The 26,149-nt window shown below is 44.1% G+C and overlaps 1 protein-coding gene across 7 annotated transcripts in view; it reads right to left on the bottom strand.

Moving 5' to 3' along the window:
* Window positions 1-26,149, bottom strand: part of NDST2 (N-deacetylase and N-sulfotransferase 2) — a 131,728-nt gene that overhangs the window by 20,625 nt on the left and 84,954 nt on the right. For all 7 annotated transcript variants that reach the window (XR_014618614.1, XR_014618615.1, XM_084290294.1 and 4 more), the window contains one exon: window positions 2,257-3,656. Coding sequence is in view for 5 of the 7 variants with exons in the window: in XM_084290294.1 (XP_084146420.1) it covers window positions 2,257-3,249 (993 nt within the window). In the remaining 2 variants the exon portion in view is untranslated. The remainder of the gene's footprint in view (window positions 1-2,256; window positions 3,657-26,149) is intronic.

The raw sequence follows: 26,149 nt of genomic DNA, 5'->3' as shown, positions 1-26,149 counted from the left end.
TCTCAAAAGATTTCAAAACAGATTCTCAGTTTTTCTGCAGTTTTCTCACTGCCTGGCAGTAGCACTGGCATAGCTCAAAACAGTGCTGTCAAAGAGATTACCACCAGAGAGGCAAAAAATCATCTACTTAATTTTCTTTCCTCAAACCTAATGCAGACCAGGAATGATCATAAAAGCCAGAAGCTTTTCCATTAGAAACGGCTGAGTCTTTGTTGGCCGGTTCCATGGAGGTTTGGTAAATTCCGAGGATTACGATTTTACAAGAGACCCAATGTGGAATAATTGATAAGAGAAGGTATTTTCCAGGATTTTATTTTTTTTTGTTGTTGTTAATTACGTGCAGCTCAATCCCTGTTAAAGCTTACAAGGAAAAAATATTTTCCTTGTGCAACTCCCAACTGCTTCACTTAACTGAGGAGTGCAAGTTCTTGCTGCAGCCCTTTGGCAGAAACAGGAACTCAGGGGGTTATCATCTTTAAAGTAAAAGCAAACATGATTCCTTTTTTTCTTTTGAAAGATAAAAAGCTAACCAGCCCTCCTTTAAGCATCACAAATGAAAACATTGCTCCTCTCACTGAGGACAGCTACCACAGGCATGCATCTGATCAAATTATATTTAGCATTTTCTTTTAATAGTCATTTTGTCTGGGAAGCTCTTTGGATGTGGGCCTGCATACGGCAAACAGGCTCATTGGGATAGCAGAGTCAATTTTAAACCTTCACGCAACCTCCAATCTTCTAACCACTGCTACCCTGACCACTGTAATCTAAGCTTTAAGATAAGGAGCTGTGTGTTGAGATAGCAGCCTTGAAACACAGCTTTCATATAAAAGGCCACAGAAAATGCCAGCTGTTTTGTCACCATTATATTCCCTGCTCTCCCCACAGCAAGAGACTATCAACAAATCCATGTAGTTATTTCTCGCTTTTAAAAACTAAAAATTCATTAACCTCTCGTGGCTCTGCAATCAGAGAGCTTCTTTTAAATGGATAAATCTGGGCTTTATCTGCTTTGCCTGAGATTCTCTGCTTACTGATCACAGATTATTCCTCCATTTCACCCTGTTAAAACCCAAACAAAGCATCTTTTGGAATTATCTTGTCTGGGTTTGTTTTTAAAATCACTAGAATAGCCTTTGTCCCAAAGAGCCGTGGCCAACTATCTCCTGTTTTCTCACACTGGTCTGTAACCCACACAAACACCACGGAGGTGGGAATCTCTGCAAGTCTGGGCGAGAGGGTGCAAGATAAGATTGTGATCCTTCAAAAAATGTGCTTTCAGAGCATTTTAACATCTCAAAACACAAGGGCACTGTAGTGAAATTAAGGAAATGGTAGCATTTTCTTTAAAGGAGTATTACATCCAACCGTTCCATTTTTCTATACCTGCTTGTTTGGGAACACAGAGTTATGGTCAAAGGTGGTCGTAAAGGATCGTTAAAGAATGGAGCAAGTAAAATAATCAATGGTCTGCAATTAGAGGTGCTTCAGGTATGCAGCTTCAAGTGAATTGAAAAGATAATGCTAGCTCTAAACACAATACAAGGGCTTCCTTTTCCCTAAGCTAAACTTGGGATCAGAGCCAGAACTTGGTATCTCACACCTGAAGAAAGATGAGCTGAGAAATACATCCTGCATGGGTGTGTAAAAATTGTAGAAAAACTTAAAAAAGCAAAACAAAACAACAGAAGTACAAAAGACTCTCAGTGAGGTGTGAGCACTCTTGGGAACGCATTATGGATGTGGTTCAGTTCAAGTAAGGGGATACACATGCAAAACATTACTTTGTTTATACCTTTGCCCCTAATGTTCTGTGCCCTTGGCTGAAAGCATACAGCGTGCTGCATTTTGAAGGTCTGGAAACACGCTGAGGCAGCTGCTACCACAGCCGTGTTTGCCATCATGGCTGGTGCCGGCCATTCCCTTATGGGCTTATTTACAGGCTTCAAGCTAAGTGTATTCCCTGTGTTAAAGAGGATACAGGACAGACCATCACAGGCATCCTCATCCTAAATTCAGAGATGCCAGCAAAAGGTCCTACAAAGCAAAATGCTCCATTTAAACCAGAAAAAAACAGCTTGTTAAGAGTATCACATACTGTGCCTCTGCATCTTTGCAGGTTACTTCTCTGTGTCTAAGATGAGAAAAATTGTAGCAATCAACTCTTTCACTCAAACTAAATGCAACCTTGACATTCCTGGCATACCACACACATGGGGATTTTATCTGGGGCCTGTGATTTTCTGCTGATTTTACCTCTACATCAGACACTTTCATGCGAGTGCCCTCTTTTCCCACAAATATATCATCAATGTCGACGAGGAGATAGCGATCGAGCGTGAGACACAGGCGCTTGCCAGTCAAGTAGGCAATGGCATCCACGAAAATCAGTTTGTGCAGCCAGAAATTGAGGTTATTGCCAAAGAGAACCCGCTGGATCCCATCGTGCAGACCCAGGTCCTGCACCACCGTGGCATGCAATGCTTTGTGGGTGGCCAAGTGGGCAATGGACTCCGAGGACTTGGTGCTGGCCAACAGCACCGGCTCGTAGGTGCTGTGGTTCGACTGGAACACGGTCCAGTCGTCGCCGGGCAGGGGACCCTGCTCCACCTCATTAGCCCGGGTGACGTAGAGCAGGGGAGCGCTGGGGTTGATGTGGTAGTCCCGCAGCCCCAGGTTGGAATGTAGGAAAAGGGGGAAACCCTTGAGCTGTGCACTGAGTAGGCTGTTCTCGTTGGCTTTGAAAAAGCCTATAATCCCCACTCCATACTCTACACAGTATTTGTCCAGCAGCTCTCGGTTCCAAGCGTCCAGATTCACATATTTGAGGATATTCTCATAGATAATAAGAGCATAGCGTCCCCTATCTTTGTCTGTCAGGGTGGGCATATCCCCTTTGCCAGGGGCGATCTCTGTCCTGTATTTAAACCGGCTGGATTCCAGGATGGCCACTATTTCCTGCCCCAGCTGGGAGTAAATGCTTTCCACGAAGACGAGCACCACAGGATCTGTGCGGGAGGTGTCCACAGATTTCGTAAGCCTCCAGCTGGCCTGCGGTGGGATCAGGATGCGGTGCTGGTTGCTGCAGTCACTGAAGGGCAGGGGTGGCGGCTCCTTAATTTTGGGACTGTTGGTGACGTAGTAAGCCAGGATGCACATGGAGATCAGGCTGAAGGCAATGAGCAGCAGGATCAATCTGTGGAGCTCCAGCTGTCGCACGTGCCGCACTACTTTCCACAACTGAATCATGGTGAGGCGGGCTGCCCACCCCCTCCTCACACCCTGCACCCACGTCGCTCTTGAAATCTACAGTGCCGCCGTGGCAGTACCCAGCAGCAGCTTGCAAAAAAGAAAGAGCAGCTGCGGAGAGAGACAAAGCTAAAGCAAACAGCTACCAGGCTAGACTCCCAGGGATCTGCCATTTATCTCAAGTAACCATGGCCCTCAATTCCCATCGCTCTTTTGTGTGCTTCCTCCTGCTCTTCTCCTCTCACTCACGAAAGTCTTTTGGAGGAGGGAGGTTTCCTGACTCTTGTCTCCAACAGCAGATCAGTCTGTCATTCTCTGCACAAGCACTTTCAGCTCAGCCTTCCCAGGTGTCCCGTTTTCTCATTTAGTGGTTTTGCATTCACATGATGGCACCTTCTCTTTGCATCCTGCAATTTAAAAAGAAAAAGTCAATTCTCAGGATGGATTCATGGTATTTAATGTGCTTGAAATGAAATGGCAAGATCAGTAGGTGCAAACCTGTTCCCTGGGAAGTGACGCACACCTTTTGTACAGGAGCTTGGCAGAGCTGCAGAACAACCATCAGAGCCTCTGCAAGAGGCACGGGGACTCAGCACTCTCCTTGGGTGAGGTTCTCACACACTCCAGCAAACAGAGTCAGGGTATCTGGCCTTCCCCGACTCCTCTTTATGCCACTGAGCCCATGATATGAACCCCTTTTATTGTAGCTTAGATTTCAAAATTAACAGAGGGGAGAGCCTCACACTGGCTGTCTTGTCCTGTTCTAGCAATGATGTGTGGTTCCCTAGGCCCCCAGGACATGGATGTCCTGAACCCAGCAGGATGCTTCAAATTCCTGCCAGCGTTCCTGCCCTACAGCTCTCAATTTCCGTGGTTTCCACCCGCTCTGTGAGGCTGCCTCACTTCTCCCAGGAATTCACATTGTACCAGGGCTCTTGAAACACTCCGGGGATGCATCATCCCCCAGGCACCACTGGAGCCAGGGGGCACGGGCAGCCCGTACACTGCCCGGCTCACCACTGCCAGCTGACCCAGTGGCAGGTGGAGAAGAAACACCTCCTGAAACCTTCCTCACCTTCTCACCCGCCACTCATGTGAAAGCTTCATGTTACAAAGCTCCCTCACCTCCTGCCTTGTGTTTATGACAGCAGACTACTTCACCATATGTTTTTATGTTTCCAGAATAAAATGTTCAACAAAGCCAACAAACAGCAATCCATCTAAAATGCAAACACTACGGAAAGTGACTAGATTGCCCCTTGGCTTGAAAATAAATTAAAATCACTGTGTAAGTTTCTCTCCCTTACCAAAAACGTGACCACCTGCAGCAGTAACACCCAGGTGTGCATTACTCGGGACACAGGCCTATTTTTGGTGAGCACCTGCTGCCCCTCCCAGCACAGGCAGGTCTGAGGGCAGCGCAAGAACACCCTGTACAAGAGGTGCTGTTCACTGTGCCCGCAGTGAGCCCCCCAGAGCACTTTCAAACTTCTCTCAAATCTCTCTTACTCGCAGACCCACACTCCTGCAGACGTGCTCCACCACATTCGGTCCCTCTAGCCACCTCCTCAGCCAGCATAGCTCCCAGCACCACGAGGCACCAGGGCAACAACAACAATAAGGAGTACTACCAAACCAGTTCATCACCTCTTCTCCATTCCTCCCGTTTCTGAGCCTTTTTATTACTATCATTCTGACAAACAAATAATATCAAAAGGCCAGTTCTTCCACGAGCTTCAGACAGACAGAAGGTTTTTTATGTTGTGAGGGTTTTAACAACTAGCTCCAACAGAAAAGAAACCACTTGTGAGACAGATGCTTATTTTGTAATGTGTATCACTAAACAGAAAGAAATCCTTCTGACTCAGGGAAAAGATCAGTTCACAGATGAGGCCAGGAGTCTCACTCTAAAGATTCCCAACTGACTCTTTTCCAAACCTTTGGTACAGCTTGAAGCAGAGGAAAACAAAACAAAACAAAAAACAAAACAAGCAGATTTTATGTGAAATGATATAATACTGCTAACTTTGTGACAGGGGTGGCAAGTAGTCAGAGTACTCTTTATAAAAGCCTTGTAGTGCCTATCAAGTGTTATCTACAACAACTTCTATGCTATAAGCTCAGAAGAGCAGGTACTGGCTTGCTTAGTGCATAACAAAACCTTAGCCCTGATGAGGGCTTCAGAAAAGCCGCAGTCTGTAAATATAAAATATATTACGTGCTATGTGCCACTGGAGAACTTCAGACACAGCAAATCTTATTGAAGGTCACACTGCAGGGCAGCAAACGAATAAAGGTTAAAAAAATCTGCTTCCCAGACTCCAAATGGATCGAGTCTGCATCCCCACATGGCCATCTCCAATGACAGAGCTGGCTTTGGAAGTCCAGCTCGGCCAGCAACAATAAGCTGTGATTTCTTCAACCCAGACAACTGATCATCTTTCAGTTTTTTCTCTACATACTGAGGCAGAATTCGGCAGGGCAGGTAGAGGTTAGATAGAAACACGTAATAAATGCCCTATCTTTTTAAGAGGTGAGTTCTGTACAAGATACCCCATATACGCAGCTCCAGGCACATCAGTTGCTATAAGAAGCGGTCTTCATTCTACTCCTGTGCAATAAATTCTTAGAAAACACCCCTCTCAGATTCCTACGTACTCAATTTCGACTGAGAACACTGAGAGCTGTAAGTCAATGTCTTCCTAAATAGCTCACGTCTTTTTGGTTTTGAATCCCATTATATGAAATAGAATAATCAGACTATTTTGGATTCCCAGATAGATTCCCGATCTTCACATGCATTACACAAAAAGTTGTTTTTACAGGAGAAAATAATGCAAAGAGGGACTTAAAAGCTCAGGAGCCCATGTGTTGCCTGCAATTTCCAAGCAAGTGCTTCCTGGGTGGAATTTTGAATCTAAACACCACGGTAGCAGTAAGAAAACAGAGCGTACCGATCTGCGTGGAAGCCTGGCAGAGTCCTATAGTACTTCTATGACGCTACCCTCACAGGCTCAATCTGGAAACCACTTCTCTGCTCTGGTTATACTCACTCACCTCTCCAACTTCATTTTCAGCATTGAACCGAGTCTCTGTTTTACAAAGAGCTGAAGCTTCAGATTCCTGGTTATCAGTTCAAAGATGAAAAACGCAAGACAACCGGATTATTCTGTAGAATAAGGATGAAACTAGAATTTAAGCTAGGCTGCCACACCTGCAGTGCCCAGCTGAGGGGCAAGAAGGAGAGGAAGCCCCTTTGCTGGGCACTTCTGAATCACGGCAGTGTTTTGATAACAATGACTCTATTCAAGCCTCTAGCGAAGCTCCCAAACAAGCCCCCATTTGTTACATGGGTAAGCTCGAAAAAACAAATAAAAAAAAGGCCTGTATCAGATTGCTGCTCAAGAATCTGTCAGCTCTGATCCCTTTAACAAGGCTTCACAGCCAGAGGGCATGCCAGCTGGCACAGTACGCGTTAAGCTCTTTGGGGACCACATCAGCTGGTTTAGGTTCAGAGAAAAAAAAGTAACAAAACAAAAACACCAACCAAAATTTATATTAAAAGTTTAGAGATGTCAGAAACCACCCATAAACAAAATACAAAGCCCTGAAAAATCTATACTGGAAACAAAACAAAACAAACAAACAAACAAAAAAACAACATCACACTGAAAAATAATCCCTCTTAAAGGAAACAAAAATACCTGGCTCCTCTTTTGAGATCACACTCCTTGGAATCCAACACCACAAAACCTTCAGGTTTACAGATAAATTAAGGTCCTCTCCAAACGCCTTTACTGCAAGCTCGCCGGGACTGCCTGAGTGCTACCGGCAGGAGGAGGCAGTCAGAACGCACAGCGAGGAGGAAGTCTTTCGTTGGTGTAAGGATGCAGGCTCAGCGGGCTCCCGTCCTACCAGAAAAGTAGCACTAGATCTGAGAGCATCAATTCCTTTGTCAGCTATCTCACAAACCACCAGCATTCAAACAAATGCTTTATAAAACTTAGATGCTCTGTTTCCTAGTGATATACAATGTTAATGTGAAACACTAACCGTTTTGTGAATTATCAGCTGCTAAACCACTTGGCAACTGATGTGATACGAAGGTAAGATAATAATCGGAATTGTGTGGTTGCAGTGTCTGATCTCCAGATATTTCCAACGCCTTGAAATTATTGTGGGGATAGTACAAATGCTCAAGCCCAGTCAGCACTCAGCCAGAACCAATGAGCAGAATATATTTGGGGCTGCTGGTACGCTCATGACAAGGCACATGGGAGATGGTGGATGTCATATGACACGTTTACCAAGAACTTCTGACATACAGCTCCCTCCTAGCTGAGCCCCAGAATGTCCTACCACCCTAAGACCCAGCATCACATTTCCACAGCTCTTTTATTACTTAGAATATAACCCAACTTTCTGGAATGCACAGTGGCAGGACCTTGTTCTTGTCTACAACAGCTCTAATTTAGAGGTCTTCTATGCTTCCTGTGAGACAGTTGTTGCTTTGGACCCCAGAGGGACTGCAGTAATTGAGTTACACAGTAATCAGAGGAGGAATCTGATTGATTTTCCATCCCATTCCATTTTAACGGTGTAATCATGACACAAAGTTCCTCATTTGCCTGCTTCTCTGTGAGACACCGCAACCTCTCCCTTGTCTGCAGCGATAGCCGTATGCCAGGCCTGCAGGTGCAGCCGCGCTCTCCTGTGAATGCGAAGCATCTGGTGCCATCAGCAGGGCACAGCGAGCCATGCTGCAAGCCCTCAGACGGAGGAGCGATGGCTGTATTCCATAAACTGGACTAAAAAAATATACTGGGGAAGTTACAGCCACGTTGTAATGTAATTGCCAGCCAAGCTCGTATCTGGGCTCTGGGCGTGTGCTTCAGCTGGCATTCACTGCCAGTGAAACCCTGTGGTGAGAGACTGCCCAAAGAGTACCAAACTCAGATCAAAGAGGTGAGAAACACTAATGGTGCCTACCCTGCTCCGGCAGATCCACTTGGAGCCTTGAGGCAATGCTCTGCTCTGCTTAGGCAAGTCCCCATGCAGGGACAGGCCTCTCCTGGTACAGACCTGTGGTAAGCAGGAAAGCTGCCAGCTGGCCGGCCGGCTTGATACCCATCAGCCTGATATGAGGAAAAGACCTGTGCAATGAAGTAGTAATTACTTTTTTTTTAATTATCCCCAGACAGGTGTGCAACTTCACACCTTCTACAAGAGCAACAAACTGCAGACCTGAATAAATTAAAACAAAAAACCAACCCCAAACCCACAAAAAACTTCAGCCTTCAACGGTTGCTGATACTACCTACTTAACACAATTACTATGCAGCTATGTAAGTGTTCTGGTAGGGGAAGAGCCCACAGCAGGCTGAGCTTTCCACCAGCTGACGGGATGTAACTGCCGTGCTTCTCTAACGCACCTGCTCCTATGAGACAAAGGAGGCACTTTCCTCAGAGATGCCCAAAGGGGCATCCCCAGTTCTTTCTTTCATGTGCTACTGAAGCCCTAATACCCAGCTATCAACCTGCCACAAACACCTCACAGTTTTGATCTGGACTTACCTTTCCTTTTGTTTCGTGCCTCTTCTGACACCTGCATCTACACACATTCCGACCCTAGGGCTTTTCCCAAAGCAGGTAATGACACCACGCCTGCTGTGGGACAGAGAACTACAGCGAGTGCAGGTTCAGTGCCTGCCACACAAGGGGCTCTCCAGTCCCACCCAGGTGACAAGTGAGTATCTCAGCAACCCAAATGGGACCATCTTCAGCCTCCTCTTATGTCAACCAGTCAACCAGTTTGCTCTATCATGGCAGAACATCTTCAATGCAACTGTGAGAACAGGAAATAAATGCAGTTCCTTCCACATTAGATATGAACACGGATCTAATTTCCATTCCCTCGTGCACCCTGCTTATCAGAACTCAGATAAACGATCCTGCTGCAGAAAGCAAAATGTATTCTCTGCTGTCTTCTCCTAAGTAATTCAATCCAGTGGGGAAACAAAGTGTGGCAAAAAGAGGACAACTTAGAGTTAACGTGTCTCTGAGAAATACAGAAATGTACATTCTGAAAGTTAATCCACAATAGTTATGAAAGCAGCCTATCTGTTCTTCCTTTGAGCTATACATTAAAAATTTCACCTCAATTAGCAAGAGACTAATCTATATTCAATTGCTTCAGGTAACACATAGGAACTCATCTTCTCTTCTAATCTATTTTATCTAGGAACATATGACAGCAGGGACCAACTAAAACAGTTTTAGTACCTTTATGCTGAAAGCTTGTCTAATTTAAGACCAGAAACGTGCTGTAAAAGTATGCTCTACCGAAGTATAAAGCCTCAGAAAAGGCTCTTCTACTTACCTGTTCTCATGTATTTGCACATGGACAGTGTTTGGTGGACTTCTAAACAGGACATGTTCCCTGCCTGTGTACAGCAGCTCCCTCCCTGCCTTCTTTCAGCTGAGATCGTCTATTCAAGAGACTTCCATCCCATGTAAAGCTAGAAGCACACCTCCCAGAATTTGTAGTTTCAAATATCCATTTCACTGTTACCTTGGTAAGACTGAAATAAGTAAGTTTTCCAGACTCAGAAAACAATTATTGGCTATTGCAAGACAGTTTTTAACACAGTGCAGACTCACTTTCAGAAAAAAAAGGCAGAAAAGGCGATAAAAAAAAAGCTATAAATCTGGCTTAGGAAAGGCAAAATGAGTAAATAAGCAAAGGGAAGGAGAGTGGAACCGGTAGAAGAGGGAGAAAGGGAGGATGACTTGAGACCTATGGAGATTACACTGACTGGCTGTGACAGTGGTTTGGAAGCTTGGGTGTCCAAAAGACAGGAACTGATGCAAAGAGCTCTATTGCCTTCGCTAAGCCTTTATGGCAGCCTGTGCATTGAAAATCATAATCTGTTTTTATCACAAGTGTTATAGCAGAAACGGATCTTGAGGGGGAACTCTACAAGGAAGACTGCCGGGGCCCTGCACACAGCAGCAGTGTCTGAGTTCCCTGAGCAGTCTCCACCCGCTGACCCGTGAGCTGTACCCAAGATCAGGCCCTGACATGAACTACATTACATGTGCGTTCTGCCTTGCCGACACAAAGTTGGACCCACCTGGTGATGAACCTGGCGGCTGTCACCAACTGCTTTCAGTTGTTTTGTTTGTGTGCTGTGGGGCTGCACCCTCGCTGCTGAGGATGCTGCCCATGCCAGCTTCGTATCCTGCCTGGCTCCCGTCTCCTCCTCCCTGGCAGAGCAGCCAGTGCTTGCTGTTCCCCGGCAGTCAGCTCAGGCCATCTCCAGCCTCCCACCGGCACCACACAGCCTGGCGACTGGGATGTGCACAAGCTTTTCCTCGGAATCACCCATGGCTCAGGGCTGATCTCCAAACCTTGCAGGAGAACGCAGCCAGCCTACGCATCAGGTCACACAGCTGTTTCCCAAAGCTTCTCACACTTAGTTTGCAATGCATGAAGCAGCAGGAGAGAGTCTTGCTAGAGAAACAGGCTGATAAGAAGTTGTGGCTATTGGTAGACTCCCCTGTCTTAATGTGGGTGGAATTAGTTAATTTTCTCTCAAACCGTTTGTGTTTGTAACCGTTACACCACAGGCAATGCACACCTACTTCCACACCAGTTTGCACTACTCCATGTTTACTATCACGCCTAAACAACAATTTCAAAACCCTGCCTTCTGCTCCTCCTTGCAGAAACCTCGCTTTTAAATGATCAATACAAACAAAATTGATGGTTTCAAATTAAATACACCTCAAATATATTAATTCATTTAAACGTGTTAGAGTAATTACACGCCACTAGTTCTTTACCTTCCTCCCATTTTATAGACTTAATTACTAAAGAGGGTGCTGAATTCTTACATTTTTAATTAGTCACCTGATTACGGGTAGAATGTTTTTCTGCTCTGAAGCAGCATCTTTAGAATACTTGTTCATGCAGACTAAGACCAGAGGCCTCATTAACATCCTAATTAACAGTACTGACAAACTCAGAAACAAAAGCTGCCATATCTGCAATCAAATCAACCCTTTGATAAACTGAAGTTTGGTCAAGAAAGCTCAAGTATTTTAAGCAAGATGCACATCTCAGTTAGGAACTGCAGCTGAAGACAAAAGGGTCTGGGTACTGAGAACTGTTAGGTGCCCAATGCCCAAATATTGGTTGCAGAGACTGTCAGCTAGGTTGGAGCCATTTTTCCAAAGTATGCATGTAGTAAAATTTCCAATAAAATAAATTAAGCTACTGAAAATCTGATTCATTTTTCATTAACAAGAAGACCATTTTTGTCCTGAAATTATTTTTTCATGAAGAAATTTAGACTTAAAGTCCAATTTTTGATTCTGATAACACTGATAATATAAAAACATATGCCAAACCTTCATGTAAAAATTAATTGGGTTAGTCTTGTGTGCCACTTTGCAAGCTCCAGTAAGTACCTACGGAATACATTTAAATATGAGAATATTACTGTTCCACACATAGCAGTAAGGTATTAGGTCAGATATTAACAGAAATGGGACTTAAGAAAACGAGCATTCAGAACACTATTTATTATGAAACTTGGTCTAAAGCTATAATATTTTCAGGTGTTTTGCTTTTCATTCTAAATAAATATCTGACTTGGTCTAGAAAAGTAAATTGAAAACAGATAATCCTGACAACTTTTCATTTTTATTTTTTAAATGGATGATCAGATTGCCTTGCACTCAGTTGGAAAAGGAAAGAACAGAATTGCTAGAAAAACAAAAACTCTCTGCAGGTAGAAAGGTAAAAGTTCTCTTCTGCTGCTATGGTGAGGGATTCAGTAAAGAGAACCCACTTCTAGTGTAGTCTGACAGAAGACATCCAGCCTATCTCCGTGCAAGCCTATAAGAGCTTATATATAACAGCAGTCATGGCACCACAGTTACCCCAGCAGCGAAGCCATGCAATGGCAGTACTAGTGCTGAGCATCAGATTTGCCCACAGCCCTTTGTTTTCTACCACCATTTCATGCACGTTGGTAAGCACAGCTGAACTTCGCCTCTACGGCTAGCTGACGGCACGTGCCGTAATACTGACACTCATTTTCACAGCCTAGCAATTACCTTAAGATAAAACAGGGCTGTTCTTTCATAGCACACAGTTAAGAGCGAATTATAGCTTAGTGAAAAAATCTGCACTCAAATACTAAGGAGAATTTATTAGTTATCATTATATAAAGAGCTAATGTAAACAATACACCACAAAACAGTGGCAAATATACTCCTTATCCTGCAATACGTCATCTCTCACATAAAAAACATGATCCAGAACAACAAATACAGGAAAGAAAGCACAGAGAGAGACAATTAATCAGGTAAACAACTTAGAAGCAATTGCTGTAAGAAACAGGTTCGCAAGAGCAGAGAGAGGGAGGGAGGCTTTGGCAGCGCAGACTGGGAGGCTGTTCCAGGAATAGGAGGCAGCATGAAACTAAATGCAAAGCTGAGAGTAGGAGGAAGAGATAAAGGGAGGAGTGCACGGGGAGTCAGAGGGGAGTAGGAGAAAATGACAGCTCACATTGTTTAAGGAGGCAGACACATAGCGGCTAAAGACAAAATTTGACTCAGATGTTAGGTCTAGCTTGCCTAACTGTAAAAAAAAAAATGGGTTGTTGACTAGCCAAAGGAAGCAGAAACTAAAAGATTAACATCTTCAGAGATGACTTTCCAGTAGAAATACACTAGCATGCTTCCAGCTTATGTATGTAATGGTCCTGGAGGAGGGCTCATCCAGTCTACAAGGGTGAAGTTTAGCATGTCTTGCAACAACCCGGACACATTATTTCATCTATATCCTGACTAAAGCCACTGCTGGTTTGGTTGTGAAAATTGAGTATGCTTGCAGTACTAACTGCTTTCATCTGCTTCTTTTGTCCAGAGAAAAGCATTGGGGAGGACTGCAAAGGCAGGAAAGTTGCCCCAACTATGTCCTTACAGCACTTTCTGCTCCTTCAGGTGAGATCATTGCCCATAATCAGACAAAAGCAGTATTAGTAAGGTGCGCTAGCTGGCAGTGTAGATCACTTAAACTAAAGAACACCCACAATAAAATGTTATAAATGCTGAAATTCCCTGAAAATGCTCATTTGTGTTAAAGTCTCAAGTACAGTTGCGCTAACTGATCCCAGCAAGGTAACGCTTTAACGTTTTCAGATCACTTAACACTAAATCTTATGCACAGTTGTGATGGGAAGAGAAACAATCACATTTAGAGCATTCACGTATTCAAACTTGACTTTGTAGCGACACTGTAACTAAATAATTCATGCTTTTTAGGAGCCCCAAATAAGATTAACACTGTACTTACAGAAAAGATTGTTACTTCTTTTTTTTTTTAACTCTACATTGCTGCAAAAGGGAGAGGAAAGGTAGCCTGGGATGTCCAAACTGAATTTTATCTTCTTCATTGTAGCCAAAACACAGTGACGAAATATTTTTTAGCTACAGCAACGTTGAAAAGCTATAATTGTGTTACTAAAAAATACACCATGATAAACATCTTTTAAAATTTTAGACACTAAATTTAAAGTTAAATACACAAATTAATTTTAGCTCTAATTATTTGGTCTATTTAATTCTCACGTAATTAGCTTGGTAGCTGGAATGTACGAATTACAGCTTTTGGAAGCCGTGCTCTGTTTTTGTACACAACAAAGAAGCGAAGCCTCTACCCGAATCGCAGAATCCAGCCTGCATTAGGGATCCGGGCTAGTGCTGCGGCAACAGACTGCAAGCTTTGACTTTGTTCTCATCCTCCCGTGAAGCGCTAAGTGGCTCGCAGAACATCTGCCACTGGAAGCGATAATGGAAAGCTCATTCAACGGATCTGCTGACACCTTGATACCTGTAGCAAGAATCTTGCCCTGGTGCTTTTATGCTGATTTTTGCCCTCATTGCCTGCCTGCACCATCCCAACCACCTTACCTGCCACGACCAGGCAGCATCAGGAGGCAGCAGCCTGCCTCTGGAAGCAACCTGGCCTCCCTTTGCTCGTTATGGCCTGCCAGGCGCCAGTGCCACTGCCCAACACCCTCTGTGCTAGGAGGTGGTGCAAATCCAGCAGCATCCCCTGCTCAGGAGAGCAGCGGAACACATCCTCCTCCTCCTCGGCCACACAGGGCTGCCAGGTGGACAAATGTGTTGGTCATCCCAGCTCCAGGAAACCCAGTGCTCGGTTTCAGCCTCTGTTTTCCCTCTGCTCAGCAGGGCAGCCCTCTGGCAGCAGCAAACTCCTTCCAGGCAGTGCCCAGGGGCATGGGGGTGAGGCTGTCAGGCCGTATGCTGCTGCCCTTCAGCTCCTCCCAGAGCTAACACAGGGGGACTGGTTTTGAACTCATTCCCGCACACATACACTGAAGACCCAATTTTGTCCTCTTGTCCAGACACAGACTTCCCAGGGCACTCAGGGAGGAAGACTCCACAGCTGAGACAGAACTGGGGGCTCCACGGTCAGGAGACCAACACTGGGAACTGCCAGGGAAATTTCAGGGCCATTTTTGTCTTTCTCTCCTTGAACAGCTACAGAAGGGGCGGAAGGAAGGGGAGCAGTAGCATAGGAGACAACAGGGTGGGATATTAAAAGCTTCAACTTCCCCTTTGCATGTTCCACAAGCATTGGAAATGGGTTCAAAGACCTTTTTTGAGACAGTGAGAACTCTTCATTACCTTCCTTCTACAAGGCAGCTAGATATCATCTTTAGAGCTAGGGAATTTGAGAGTAAGCCTGAGTTCAGTTCACTATTCCACTTTTAATTTGACATGGTTACACATCGCCTGAACCTCATCTATTAAATGAGAATCAAGTTACGCAGAAAGACTATGAGCAGCAGTGCCTCAAGAGCACTTCTTGAACGTATCAGAATGAATTGTTATCCCAATGCTAGCTGTGTAAAACCCAAACTTCACAGCAGTGATACAGGTGGGATTGCCACCACTCACTGATCTACTCTAAACACTCCAGATAATGAGATTTGAGACAGACAGAAGGTGAAAAATCTTGCAGTTCTCAATTAGAACAACAACTGTAACTTTGCTTTGCTTGCTTGCAACACAGAGGTTGGTCCATGAAAAGGGTGGAAATTCTTTTCCCCTCCACTCTATTTGCCAAGCTCTCATACATTTCTTTCTTTATTGCTGCTGTTTGCGTCAAACAGGACCTGCACTCATTCAGCAAGGGCCACCTCAGAGGTTAAACTGCTGGCGATGGCATTTTATTTATTGGCAAGGGGGGTGACAGTGAATTTGTTTTAGGTCAAATTGCTTATATGAAGGATCACCTTGGACTTTGCAAATGCTAGGAATACAAACAAGCAGAGATATTTAAACTCTCTACCTTCTTAGAGAGAGGTACACTTTCCTTCATGATTCTAAACAGATTGATGCCAATCGACCAACTTAACATACACAGACTGAACCGATGCCACAAACCCTACTCCTGAGTATCCTACTGTTTCAGAGGAGACTCCTTAACTGGTCTCCCCTACCCCTTATAGAAATCCAAACCACAGCAGTTGTATAGGCACCAGTGGGGGACACTGGAGGTCTGTTACATGCTCTCCCATACCCGCCACCCGCCCCCTCCCTAAGAAACATTTGCCCATCACACAAATACATTCTGCACTTCAATTTTCAGTATAAAACCGATTACTTACTCTGAAATGAAGCACACAATATGGAGTGGCCAGTAAGCATCACAGAAAGGCTGAAAGCCACAACATGCTAAAGCATAGAGAGGTGAGCTTCTCCGTTCGGTCTTTTTCAATTCTAAAAAGGAGGGTGTCTGCATAACCTCAGCTCATACATAAGGCTAGGAAAAAGCAACATTATGCATCCTTTGCTGTACAATACCTAACTTTACAACCTTTTGTTTGGAAGAAGGCATCACACTGGATTGAAGGCAGCTTTTGAAATGGTAAGCAACAAAAATCCCTTTGAGGAATATTTTGCATTAAAGATGGCTTCAAATTCACAGTGAAAGACTCCAGTACCAGCCATATTCTGAGAACAATGTGTGCTCGCTCTCTGCCAGCCCTTGTGCCTGGCTTGCTGGCTTCTACAGGGAGTTTGTTATTGCCCTGAGGGAGTATTAGATAATGAAGAGCTCCGAGTTTTTCTTTCGCTTCATGCCTGGGCTCATCCTAATGTGTATAAGTAGGCTTAGCTTGCAGACTGTCTTTCTCAACCTCTTCCCCCTCCTGTTTTCCAGCAACCCAGCAACATTTTTTATAAATGAGCACTACCAATTGCCTCTCTTGAAACAAGCTTATTGAATCCATCACCTTATTTAGAGTGTTCCAGAGATGAAAATGAGGTTCACAGCTCTTAAACACACCCGAGTGCTTTCTTTGCACTGGGTGACTCCATCATGAAGCATCAAAAAACAGGCACCTGCTGAGTGGTAACTACTCAAGTACCTGCTCCAGGCCAGCACGGCGCCCTAGCTGGCACACTGTCCTGCTAGAAGGAACCTTCAGCAGGGGACAGACAGGTTTGTGGAACAAGGTGTGACAACAGAGACGCACCTATACACACCGACAAGGTAATACCAGGCAGAACAGGAGCTCAGCAACCAGACCTTAATTGTGGTTTCAGGCAAATGGCTGCGTCCACTCGTGAAATGCCTCTGACATGCCAGAACGTTTTGCTAAGTGCATAAAATGGTTGTTTTAGGATGAAGGACAGCAGTAGCGCTAATGACTTTTCACTGTATTTCATCTAAGATGAACACACTTGATACATCATTTTCGGATGGTTTAAGACAATGGAGAACATTTTTATGAAAAGATCATTTATATTTTTATAGTTATTTCTTTCAAACCATCGAAGCAAAAAGCCATATAGGAGGTTGCTTGTCAAATCCAGCAGTGAGGTATGACCCAAGATTCCTGGAGTTACCAGTATGTGACCTTTGACAGGTTACTTCAGCTCTGTATTGCTGAAATGCACCTGTCAACTTACACCATTTCATTCTCTCTTTCAGACTGTGGAATTTAATAGCATATAGAAAGGCCAGAGTCTTAAAGTAACTACGATAACAGAGAAAAAAAATTCATTGCAAGCCTGAAACATAGCACATCGCTTAAGCAGAGAGCACCACCCTTCCTAATCCTTTATGAGCTGAAGCTGGGGAGTGAAGGGAGTTGAAAATGTCTCCTTTTTGCATAGTCACATAGTAGAGAGAAGGTTTTAGACTGCAGGAGCTGCATCTACACAGTAGCCTCATCATCTGACTACACTCATGACAGCAAGAGGAAGAAACTAAGACCCTTAAGAGAAGAGGCCCTGTGAGAAGTTTCTGGTCTGTGCTCCAGGCCAAGCTCTTGTTTCCTACATCTGCAGTGTTTGGCTGCACCACAGAAGCAGCACTATTACCAGCATGAAATTGACGGGTTAATCGAAGGACATTTTTAAAGGTCCCGATTCTGTTTAGTGTGCCCTGACCAGGAGAATGACAGCTGCATCTCAGCTCAAGGGTCAGAAATTTCTTCATGACCAGAAAATCTTCAGTGTTCCAAGTGAATCTTATTTCCCAGGGAGTTCAAAAACAAAAATCAAACACACTGTTAGCCAAATACATTTCTTTTCCTAGTTCCTGGTGAAACAAAAAAGAACATTTACAAAAAAAACTCTATTCCTAATCTTTCAAGTTGCTTGATATTAACTAAGCACAACTAGCTTTGCTCTTGAGATGCAAATGAGATTTTAGATTGCTGTATGACAAACCACTAGAAAACGTGGTTGCATTAGTCCTTGGGGAACACACACGATATCATCTGATTTTAAAATGTTCTGTCTGTAATGGCTCTAACCTTTACAAAGATTTCATCAGTTACCAGTACTGCTGATACCCGTTCAATTTCTGATCAGGTATCGAGGACATAAAGAAGGGCCAGGTCAGTATGTATATTCAGCAGAACACGAGCATTAGTCTAGGCAAAGGCGGGCAGCAGTTACAACCTGCTTTTTTGAAAGATTTTGTCTTTCTCCCAGCACATTTCAGAACCTGACTGTAACCCATTAGCAAGGTTAGATGCAGAAACATCCTATCACCATAACATGTCCTATCAGGGAAGGAAAGGGAGAGCAGCGGAAGGACGAGGAGAAGGAACTAGCAAAGAGCTTAATGACCAAGGAACATAGCAGGCATATCAGTGCGCGATACAAGCCCTGCCAACTCCACTTAGTGCACTGCCTAACAGTCAGCAAAGAACAGCTCCTCCATCCTCCTCTCAAAGCGCTGTCCTTGCAAATGGTGACTGGTTAAACAAACAGTCAAATAACAAAGCATGAAAGCAAACAATGTTTTCTCGTAACAGCCTAAGAAACAATGAGATAAGGAACAGCATGCACAAGTGCAAATCCCCAAATTCCTACCTTTAAAAGCGATGTCCACAGGTGAAGTTGCTCTCTCAAAAAGAGTCTGACAGACAGCAGCCCAAGGAAAGACATGAAGCCAAAGGCAAAGCAAGGGGAGTGGAAAGCCCGAGAACTGCTCTTCATAGGAATCATAAATAAAGTAAGCTGGCCTTTCCCAAGAAGGGCAGCTGGGCTGCACAGTTGGTAGATGGCTGAACCATTAGTACCAGCAGTGGCTGCCTTCCCTTCACTCAGTGTTGCCAAAATCTCTCAAATCATTTTGTGAACCTAAAAATACAGGAATTTTAAATACAGACAAATGGAAAAATGTAAACAAATTAACGCTAAAAAAGAGCACACCACTGCTGAGCCAAACACACACCACTAACCACTAGCTGGTGCATCACACTGCAGCTACAGGTGGGTGGTGGGCAAAGCACAGTGCCACATAAGCAGCCCAAAAGCACAGCAGCTTTCCCCCAGAAACTATCTCGCCTTGCAGCTCCCCTCTGAAAAGCTTCCACATCACTCCCTGAAATCCCAGGAACAATGAAGGGAAAGTAAGAGAAGCATGGTCCAGTGTTCAGCTTATCATGGCACACCGCAGATCCGAGATGCTCCTTCAGGGTGGGGATACAGCTCCATTCCTTCCTCCTCTTAACACACTGTGCATCTCATCGCGGTGGGGCGTTGAACTCCATTTGCACGGCAGACAATGGGATCTGGCAGCAGTTCAAAGGCATTTCAAGCAAAGTGACTGAACGAGCTCGCTGCCGGCTCAGGCAGAGCGCGATGCAGGGCGCCCACTCTCCTCCCCTCCGCTCCCCGGACTGCACGGGCAGGTGCTGCACCGCTGGCAGCCAGCTCCCCTTTTGTTCCGGTGGCAGGAGGATCAAGGGAGAAAGCAAAAAGGTGCTGTCGTGGAGAAGAGCAGCACCTAAAACCACATCAATAAGGTAGAGGGATGCAGGGCGGGGGGGAAGAGGCGGGTGGGCAGAGGGAGGGTGAGCGGGGGAGAGGGGAGGAAGGCAGCCCACACAGCCAGCAGTGCCTGGCACCCTGACAGCTTGCTGCCGGAGTTTGTCTTCTGAAGCTGTCACGGGTTTATGGATGCCTTCAGACTGACAAGCTGACAAGCTGAGGGAAACTATGCTCCGCAAATGCATTCGGCAGCAGTAAATTGCTTCTCTTGCCCTAATGTGGCTCACAGTTTCACTCGGTGAACTGATCTCATTATCAGAGGGGGGGAAAAAAAGGCGAACCAAACCAAATGCACACCAGCTAAGTATACTCAGCCACTATTACTGGAATCTGAGACTGGAATAAATCTGCAGATGGACACAGAAAAATCACCTCCTTGTACACCACTAATAAAAAATTAACATGCTAAAAGAACAAGTACATAAATCTGAGAGTATGCTCTGTCATTAACCAAGTGTGTTTGGTTGTAATGGTGGGAGGGATAAACTCTCATTAAACCCCCAAAAGAATGTCACGAGAGCGGTTCTGTATTTCAGAACATGACAGGCAGTGGTGCTCTAGAAGAGCAGAGAGGCAGGCAGGATGCACTGGAAGAAACAAGATGAGCGTGGCAGGGTACCCTGCTCTTTGAAGACACAGTGCCCTAGGTACACTCAAAGTTGTATCCTTTCCCAGGCAGGGTTTGGGAGAAAAGGGTTTTCAGACAGGGTGACACACTAGCACACATCTCTAGAGGAGTTATTTTAACGGGAGCTGACAGCCCCCAGCAAACACTTCTGTAATAAGACACTGCAAACTTCATGCAACGGCGTGTTACAGGGTATTCGAGAGCTTTGGAAGAGGCCTGAATCTGATCGATCCAGTCGCTGCCTCTATTATACAGCAAACAAAGCACCTCCTTCAAATTTTCTCCTGACACGACCAAGCTAAAAAGAAAAATCAGAAACAAGGGTCAATGATTAGGCCCTTGCAGTTACCTCCTGTGACTTCACCTGCTTCTGCGGGATGGCTAGTTTCTCACAGTTAAAAAGACCAGGTAGCTGCAGTAAGAACTGTCTGAAAGGTATTTATTTTCTAGTGTCGCATTGCTCTGGTGGAACAAGAACAAGTCCCGGAAGCAAGGGCTAAAATGGTTTAAATTGTTTATTATAAATTAGATGATTTTCCTTTCAAATTAACAATAAAACTAACTCAGAATGCACATATGTATTTGTTATGTCCTGTAATAACACAATGATTTGCTCAATGCTGTTTCATCCTAGAAGATACATTACAAAAACATAGCAAATTATTTATTCATTTAATATGAAAACTGAAAGAAGCATTGAAGTCTTTCAGAAGGAAAAGCACCCAGACATACTGATATTTACTGCTAAGCAGTGAATAAATGATGAGGTGCTGAGGGATACAGATTACACACAAGAAACTGACGCAGCTGCCCTAATTAATCAACAAAAGCTAAATGGATGTTGAGTACCTTTTAAAAACGGGGGTTCCACATCTAACAGAGGAGACAACTCTCTATCTTGCCTCTTTAAAACAAACAAACTTCTCACAGAATTGTCATGCTACAATGCAGCCCTGCAAGTCTGCAGGCCTCTTTAACTTTGTTAATTGCAGATGGATGATGCTGACAAAAATTTTCATTTATACATAACCTAAAATCCTTTAAATTTTTAGCTTCTGGCTGCCATCTCTGCCAGTAAACATATCGTTTCCATTCAAGCCACAGCGAGCAAAAGGCAGATGTTGGAAACCTCTCAATACTCCACTAATCACAAAGACGACAAAAAATCCTGACTCCACACAATGCAGGCCTGATTTTTAAAATAACCCTGACTTTCATGACCAGTTTTCACCAAACACTTAATACATTTTCCTCCAGCCTCCAGTGTTTTACAGGGATTCTGGTTTATTGGACATTTGCAGGTAGTCTTTTCCAATTTACTCACTTAGAAAATGTTAGAAGAATTACTGTTGTTCCACTTACATGAAGACAGGCAATTTTTGCTCACTGCCTGAAGTCAAAACGTCAGTGTCTTTCACAGAGGCTAGATCTCCTCCACCCTCCCTACCCAAACCTCCCTCAGTTTCCCACTCGACCCCGCCTTCCAGGACCATCCCATGCTGTCCCTCAGGTCAATGGCAAGCAGACAAGAAAATCAACAGCTTTCCGTTGAGCATCCCTTACAGGCAAGTCCAGCAACTACGTCCTCATACTAGCAGGCAGCGACAGTGAGATTTCAGAGATATTTTCCTAACAGTCAGTCCTAACTACCCAGGCAGGACACAAGCTCTAGCACTGCTCAACATCGCTTTGTGGCGATCCTCTTCAAAGAGCCCTGGCAATACAGCAGAAGACGCTCTGTGCTGATACCAGTGACCAGACAGCCTGTAGTGCTGCACGCTGTAAGTACAGCCTCCCCTTCCCAGACACACTCCCCTTCATGAAGGCTGGGACAACCACGTAGGTCTCTCTACACCATTCCCTGAGCAGGCTGTGGTATACATTAAGGCCTTTCTGACACCATTACTTGATCTCTGCATTCACTACTCAATTTATTTTAATAACTAGTGAGAGCTGAAGCACAGCTGCAGAGTTATGTAACATCAGAGCAGTGGTTTTCCACCAGGATCAGCAGACTGTTTCTGAGGGGTCCAAGGAACGGTTACCAAAAAAATAAAACCAATCATCAGTAGCTTTAATTCTCTGTAGAGGGGTCAATACCTTCTTTAGACAATTTTTGTAGAACTGTAAATTAGAACAGACTCTAAATGAATGTTCATCAGGGTGATACCCAGGAAAATGAAGGTAAATTCAAAACATCTAGTCGTGGTTCAGATAAAAGCCTGCCTTCTGTCACTGTCTGAAACTGTGTGTCCACTGCAGCATTTCTGAAACCATCCAAATCTTTCCTCTATTTTTAGGATCCATAATCTGGAAAACCTACCTGAATAACAGAACCAACTGTCAGTAGAAGGCCTTTTAGAGTCTCTATCCCTAAACTAAGAATGGTGATAGTTACAAAATATTAGCAGTATTTGCATAATTTCTGCTGACCAGGGTCATATTGTGTAACGACATAATTTCCAGGATGTTGGTTAGACCAAACCTCTCACTGTGCTTTGTATTAGTAGTAGCTTAAAAGGGTATATGGTATCAAGGTAAACATGTTTGAAGTGGCCTTAGTTCGTAAATAACCCAATCTTGAAAAGTTAAATAAAAAGGAGCAAAGTCCAACTGTTCAAGCAGACCTCCTAACAGACCTATCTTGTAGTCCTGGCTTCATACCCCAAAACAGACTTCATAATTCTCCCAGATGTATCACTTATCGGGCTTTACTATAAGGTGTTACTTGAACCTTTAAAATGACTTGAAACAGGGAGGCAAAACAGATTTTTTGTGCCCTGCCGTGTCAGACATGCTTTTCTGTTGTGTAGTTTTCAAAATACCTCAGGTTTAGGATGCAATTTACATTGTTTGCACTTGAGAAACAGACAGAGCCAAACTGGTTCTGGAACCAAGACATAGCAAGATACGTGTTCAGTTAGTTTGCATTCTTTGAAAAATCTTCTTGACCAAGCCTGGATTCTTACTTGTAAGCCAGCACGGCTTGATAGCACTGTTAATGCTATCCTTGGACAGTCCTTGACCTCCAGACATAAACACGTAACAAATCTAGCAGGGTTTACAGTCATGTGCCAAACAAGAATTTCCCACCCAGTTCTTCAGTACCAAACATGCAGCAGTCTCCTCTGTGCACAGATTCTGTCCCCCCACTTCTTTGCACACCATCGCACTCCTTCATCTTGCTTCACTACAGGTAGAAACAACACACTGAATGTGCTGCAGCCAGTCCCCCCAAATCTTGCTGGAGACAGCAAAGACCAAATATGTTTGCATTTTTCCTCTGGAAAAATACTAACAAAGACAAAACCCTTTCTTCACTGCCATTCTGTTCACAGATAAAGCTGAAGGTCAGTTTAATAACTTCGTCCCTGCCAATGTGATAAATCAATTTGATTTGAAAACTGGACTGAAGGAGGTTACCTCTTCGCAGACTTTCCCTGAGGTTTACAAGTGAAAGTCCATCAAAAGACAGAAGTCTGCACCCATTTCAGCCCCTGTGGAATTTGAACCAAGGGTTTATGTTTCTGGCAGCACCACAGGATCATCTCTTCTACCATTCCTCTGGTATAAATCATTAGTGAGGTACTTTAATACCACACTAATACCTGAAAAAATTAAACATCTTTTGAGTTCCTTCCATCCTCCCTCACTCAAATATTGATAAAGAATCCTAATTACATTAGCTCTTCTCAAAAGATACTTAAATACAAAGCAAATTTTCCATGGATCACCAAGGGAGGAGGAAAAACTTTTCACCCTTTGTAGCAGCTGCAAAAACGACAGGAGAAGATTTAAGGATGCATTTATCCCAGACAGAATCTGTTTGTTAACAGAGAAACAGCTTCCTGTCCTGAATTTATCCTTTAACTGAGGTTAACAAGAGATCCACTTCATAGCACAAGGAAAAAACTACAATGAAGCCCAACAATAACTTAATGGCATAACAAGATATATATAAAAATAATGTCAGTATTGGGAAGGGCATGGGGGGCAACAGAGTAGATGGACCTTGCAGACTTGTGTAGGTCAAATATGTGCAAATAAAATGTCTTTAGTAGAATTAAAAAGATTTAGGTAGACTTATAGCTGTTTTCAATGTTTATATTGTCACTGGTGAAATCTACCCTACTTCTATTTCAAAGACAACTAAGTCATACTATTTTTTTTCAGCCTGCCACTGAAATAGAAAACTAGTTCTTGACAAGGTCTTGGTGTAGTTGACTATGGGATTAAGGGAAACAAACAAACAAACAAAAACCTGTAAAAGGTTTATATCCCTAAAAATGTACCTCTGTCTCTTAGATAAGGTGACCAGTGAGCCATCACCCATACTGTTTGGAATGAAGTGCCCATTTCAGGGATGACAAGAATTTCAGGGGCCAGGATAAGCATGTGATGGAAGACCCTTTTCTTCCTCTTCAGAGAAACAAAGGGGATCTGCTATAGGCACCAGTTATATCATTATAATCTGTGAGAGATGACAGCATGCAGAGCAAGCAACTTTTCCTTGTCTTTAACCTGTTCCACAGGAGCCTGTGGGTGTCATAAGCACTCAGTGGCAGGGACCATCCTCATGCAGGATCTGCACTCACCCCTCTACTTATGGCCCAGCTGTCCCAGTTAAAGCTTGGGTCTGGGCCTTTGCCCTTTGCCTGAGCTGTGCTGTAGGTGTATCTGCCTGCAGCCCTGCCTCTGGCCGCATCTCCTGGGTGGACCTCAGCCTTATGCTGGAGGCAGCTCATCTCCTAGAAAGACCCCTTGTTTAGATGCTGTAGCTTGTACCTAGTCCCGCCTTTGGCCCTGTCACCTGTGTGGACTTCGGGCCCACGCTGTAGCCTTGTCTCCAGCCCTGTCTTTTATGCCCCAGATGGAGGCTGGGCCTGGTTATTCTCTCACCTTGCCTGTCGATGGACCAGCACCCAGCTCTGCTGGCTGTGCTGAGACCTGTGGGACAGCATCAGTTAGGGCACGGCCTGCACTGGGGTCACCCTTGCCTCCTGCCTCTTGCTGTGCCCTGACAAGGGGCTGGTATAACCACGGTTGCAAAAACAGATTTAAAAATCAATGGAAACAATATTCATCTCTTCTGACTAGTGATCGGACAGGTCTTTTCTGGGAAGCCCTCCAAGTTGTCCGTAATCACAACCTAAGTTGATTTCCAAGCCTTTAAGCATGGCTCTAGGACAGACCTTGGCAGTTTGGCGAATGCCAAATGGATCAACAGCTTTAATGCCAGACACAGAAAATATAATCTGAGACACTAATATAGTTTTGTAATATATAAAGACATGAATCATAACTTGGGTTTCATTTTATGGAAGAAGGTGAAAGAAAGAAAGAACATGGGTTTGCATTTACACGTGAAAACTTAAGGGCAATGTGCTATTTTTCCTCCTCCAAATAGAAGCAGAAAGAAAAAGCTCTTGATGTATTGAACACAGCATTTCCTAAGCATCAGATTACATTCACTTAAAATGCATGGCAAGAAGGGTGGAAAGGGCCGGAGTGAAGCCGTTCAATTGACAAATAGGTAATACATTTAGAAGACAGCAAGTGACCCCATCAGAGCACCCGACTCATGCCCTTACACTTCGTAATTAATTTTTTTGTCTCTGTTCAGCTGTGCTCACATTCTTTTCATCTCCCAACAAATCTCCAAAAACCACTTGTGGATAAAACAAGTTAATATGGAAGAAAGGATAATGAAGTTACAGGTGTTGCTATGCAGGTAGCCAGCCTTATACATTCCTCATACTCGCTTAGAAGTGCCTACAGTTTGAGACAGTTCTATTTTAGTTTTTATTCATTTTAATATTCAACAGGCTCATCTTAAGCAACAGCCAATCTTTATAAATTTATATAAATTGTAATTGG

This window comes from Netta rufina (genome assembly GCF_964035555.1).
Source record: "Netta rufina genome assembly, chromosome: 7".
NCBI classification, from domain to species: Eukaryota; Metazoa; Chordata; class Aves; order Anseriformes; family Anatidae; genus Netta; species Netta rufina.
Note: the sequence above shows the minus strand (reverse complement) of the source record. Positions and strands in the feature narration are given on the sequence as shown.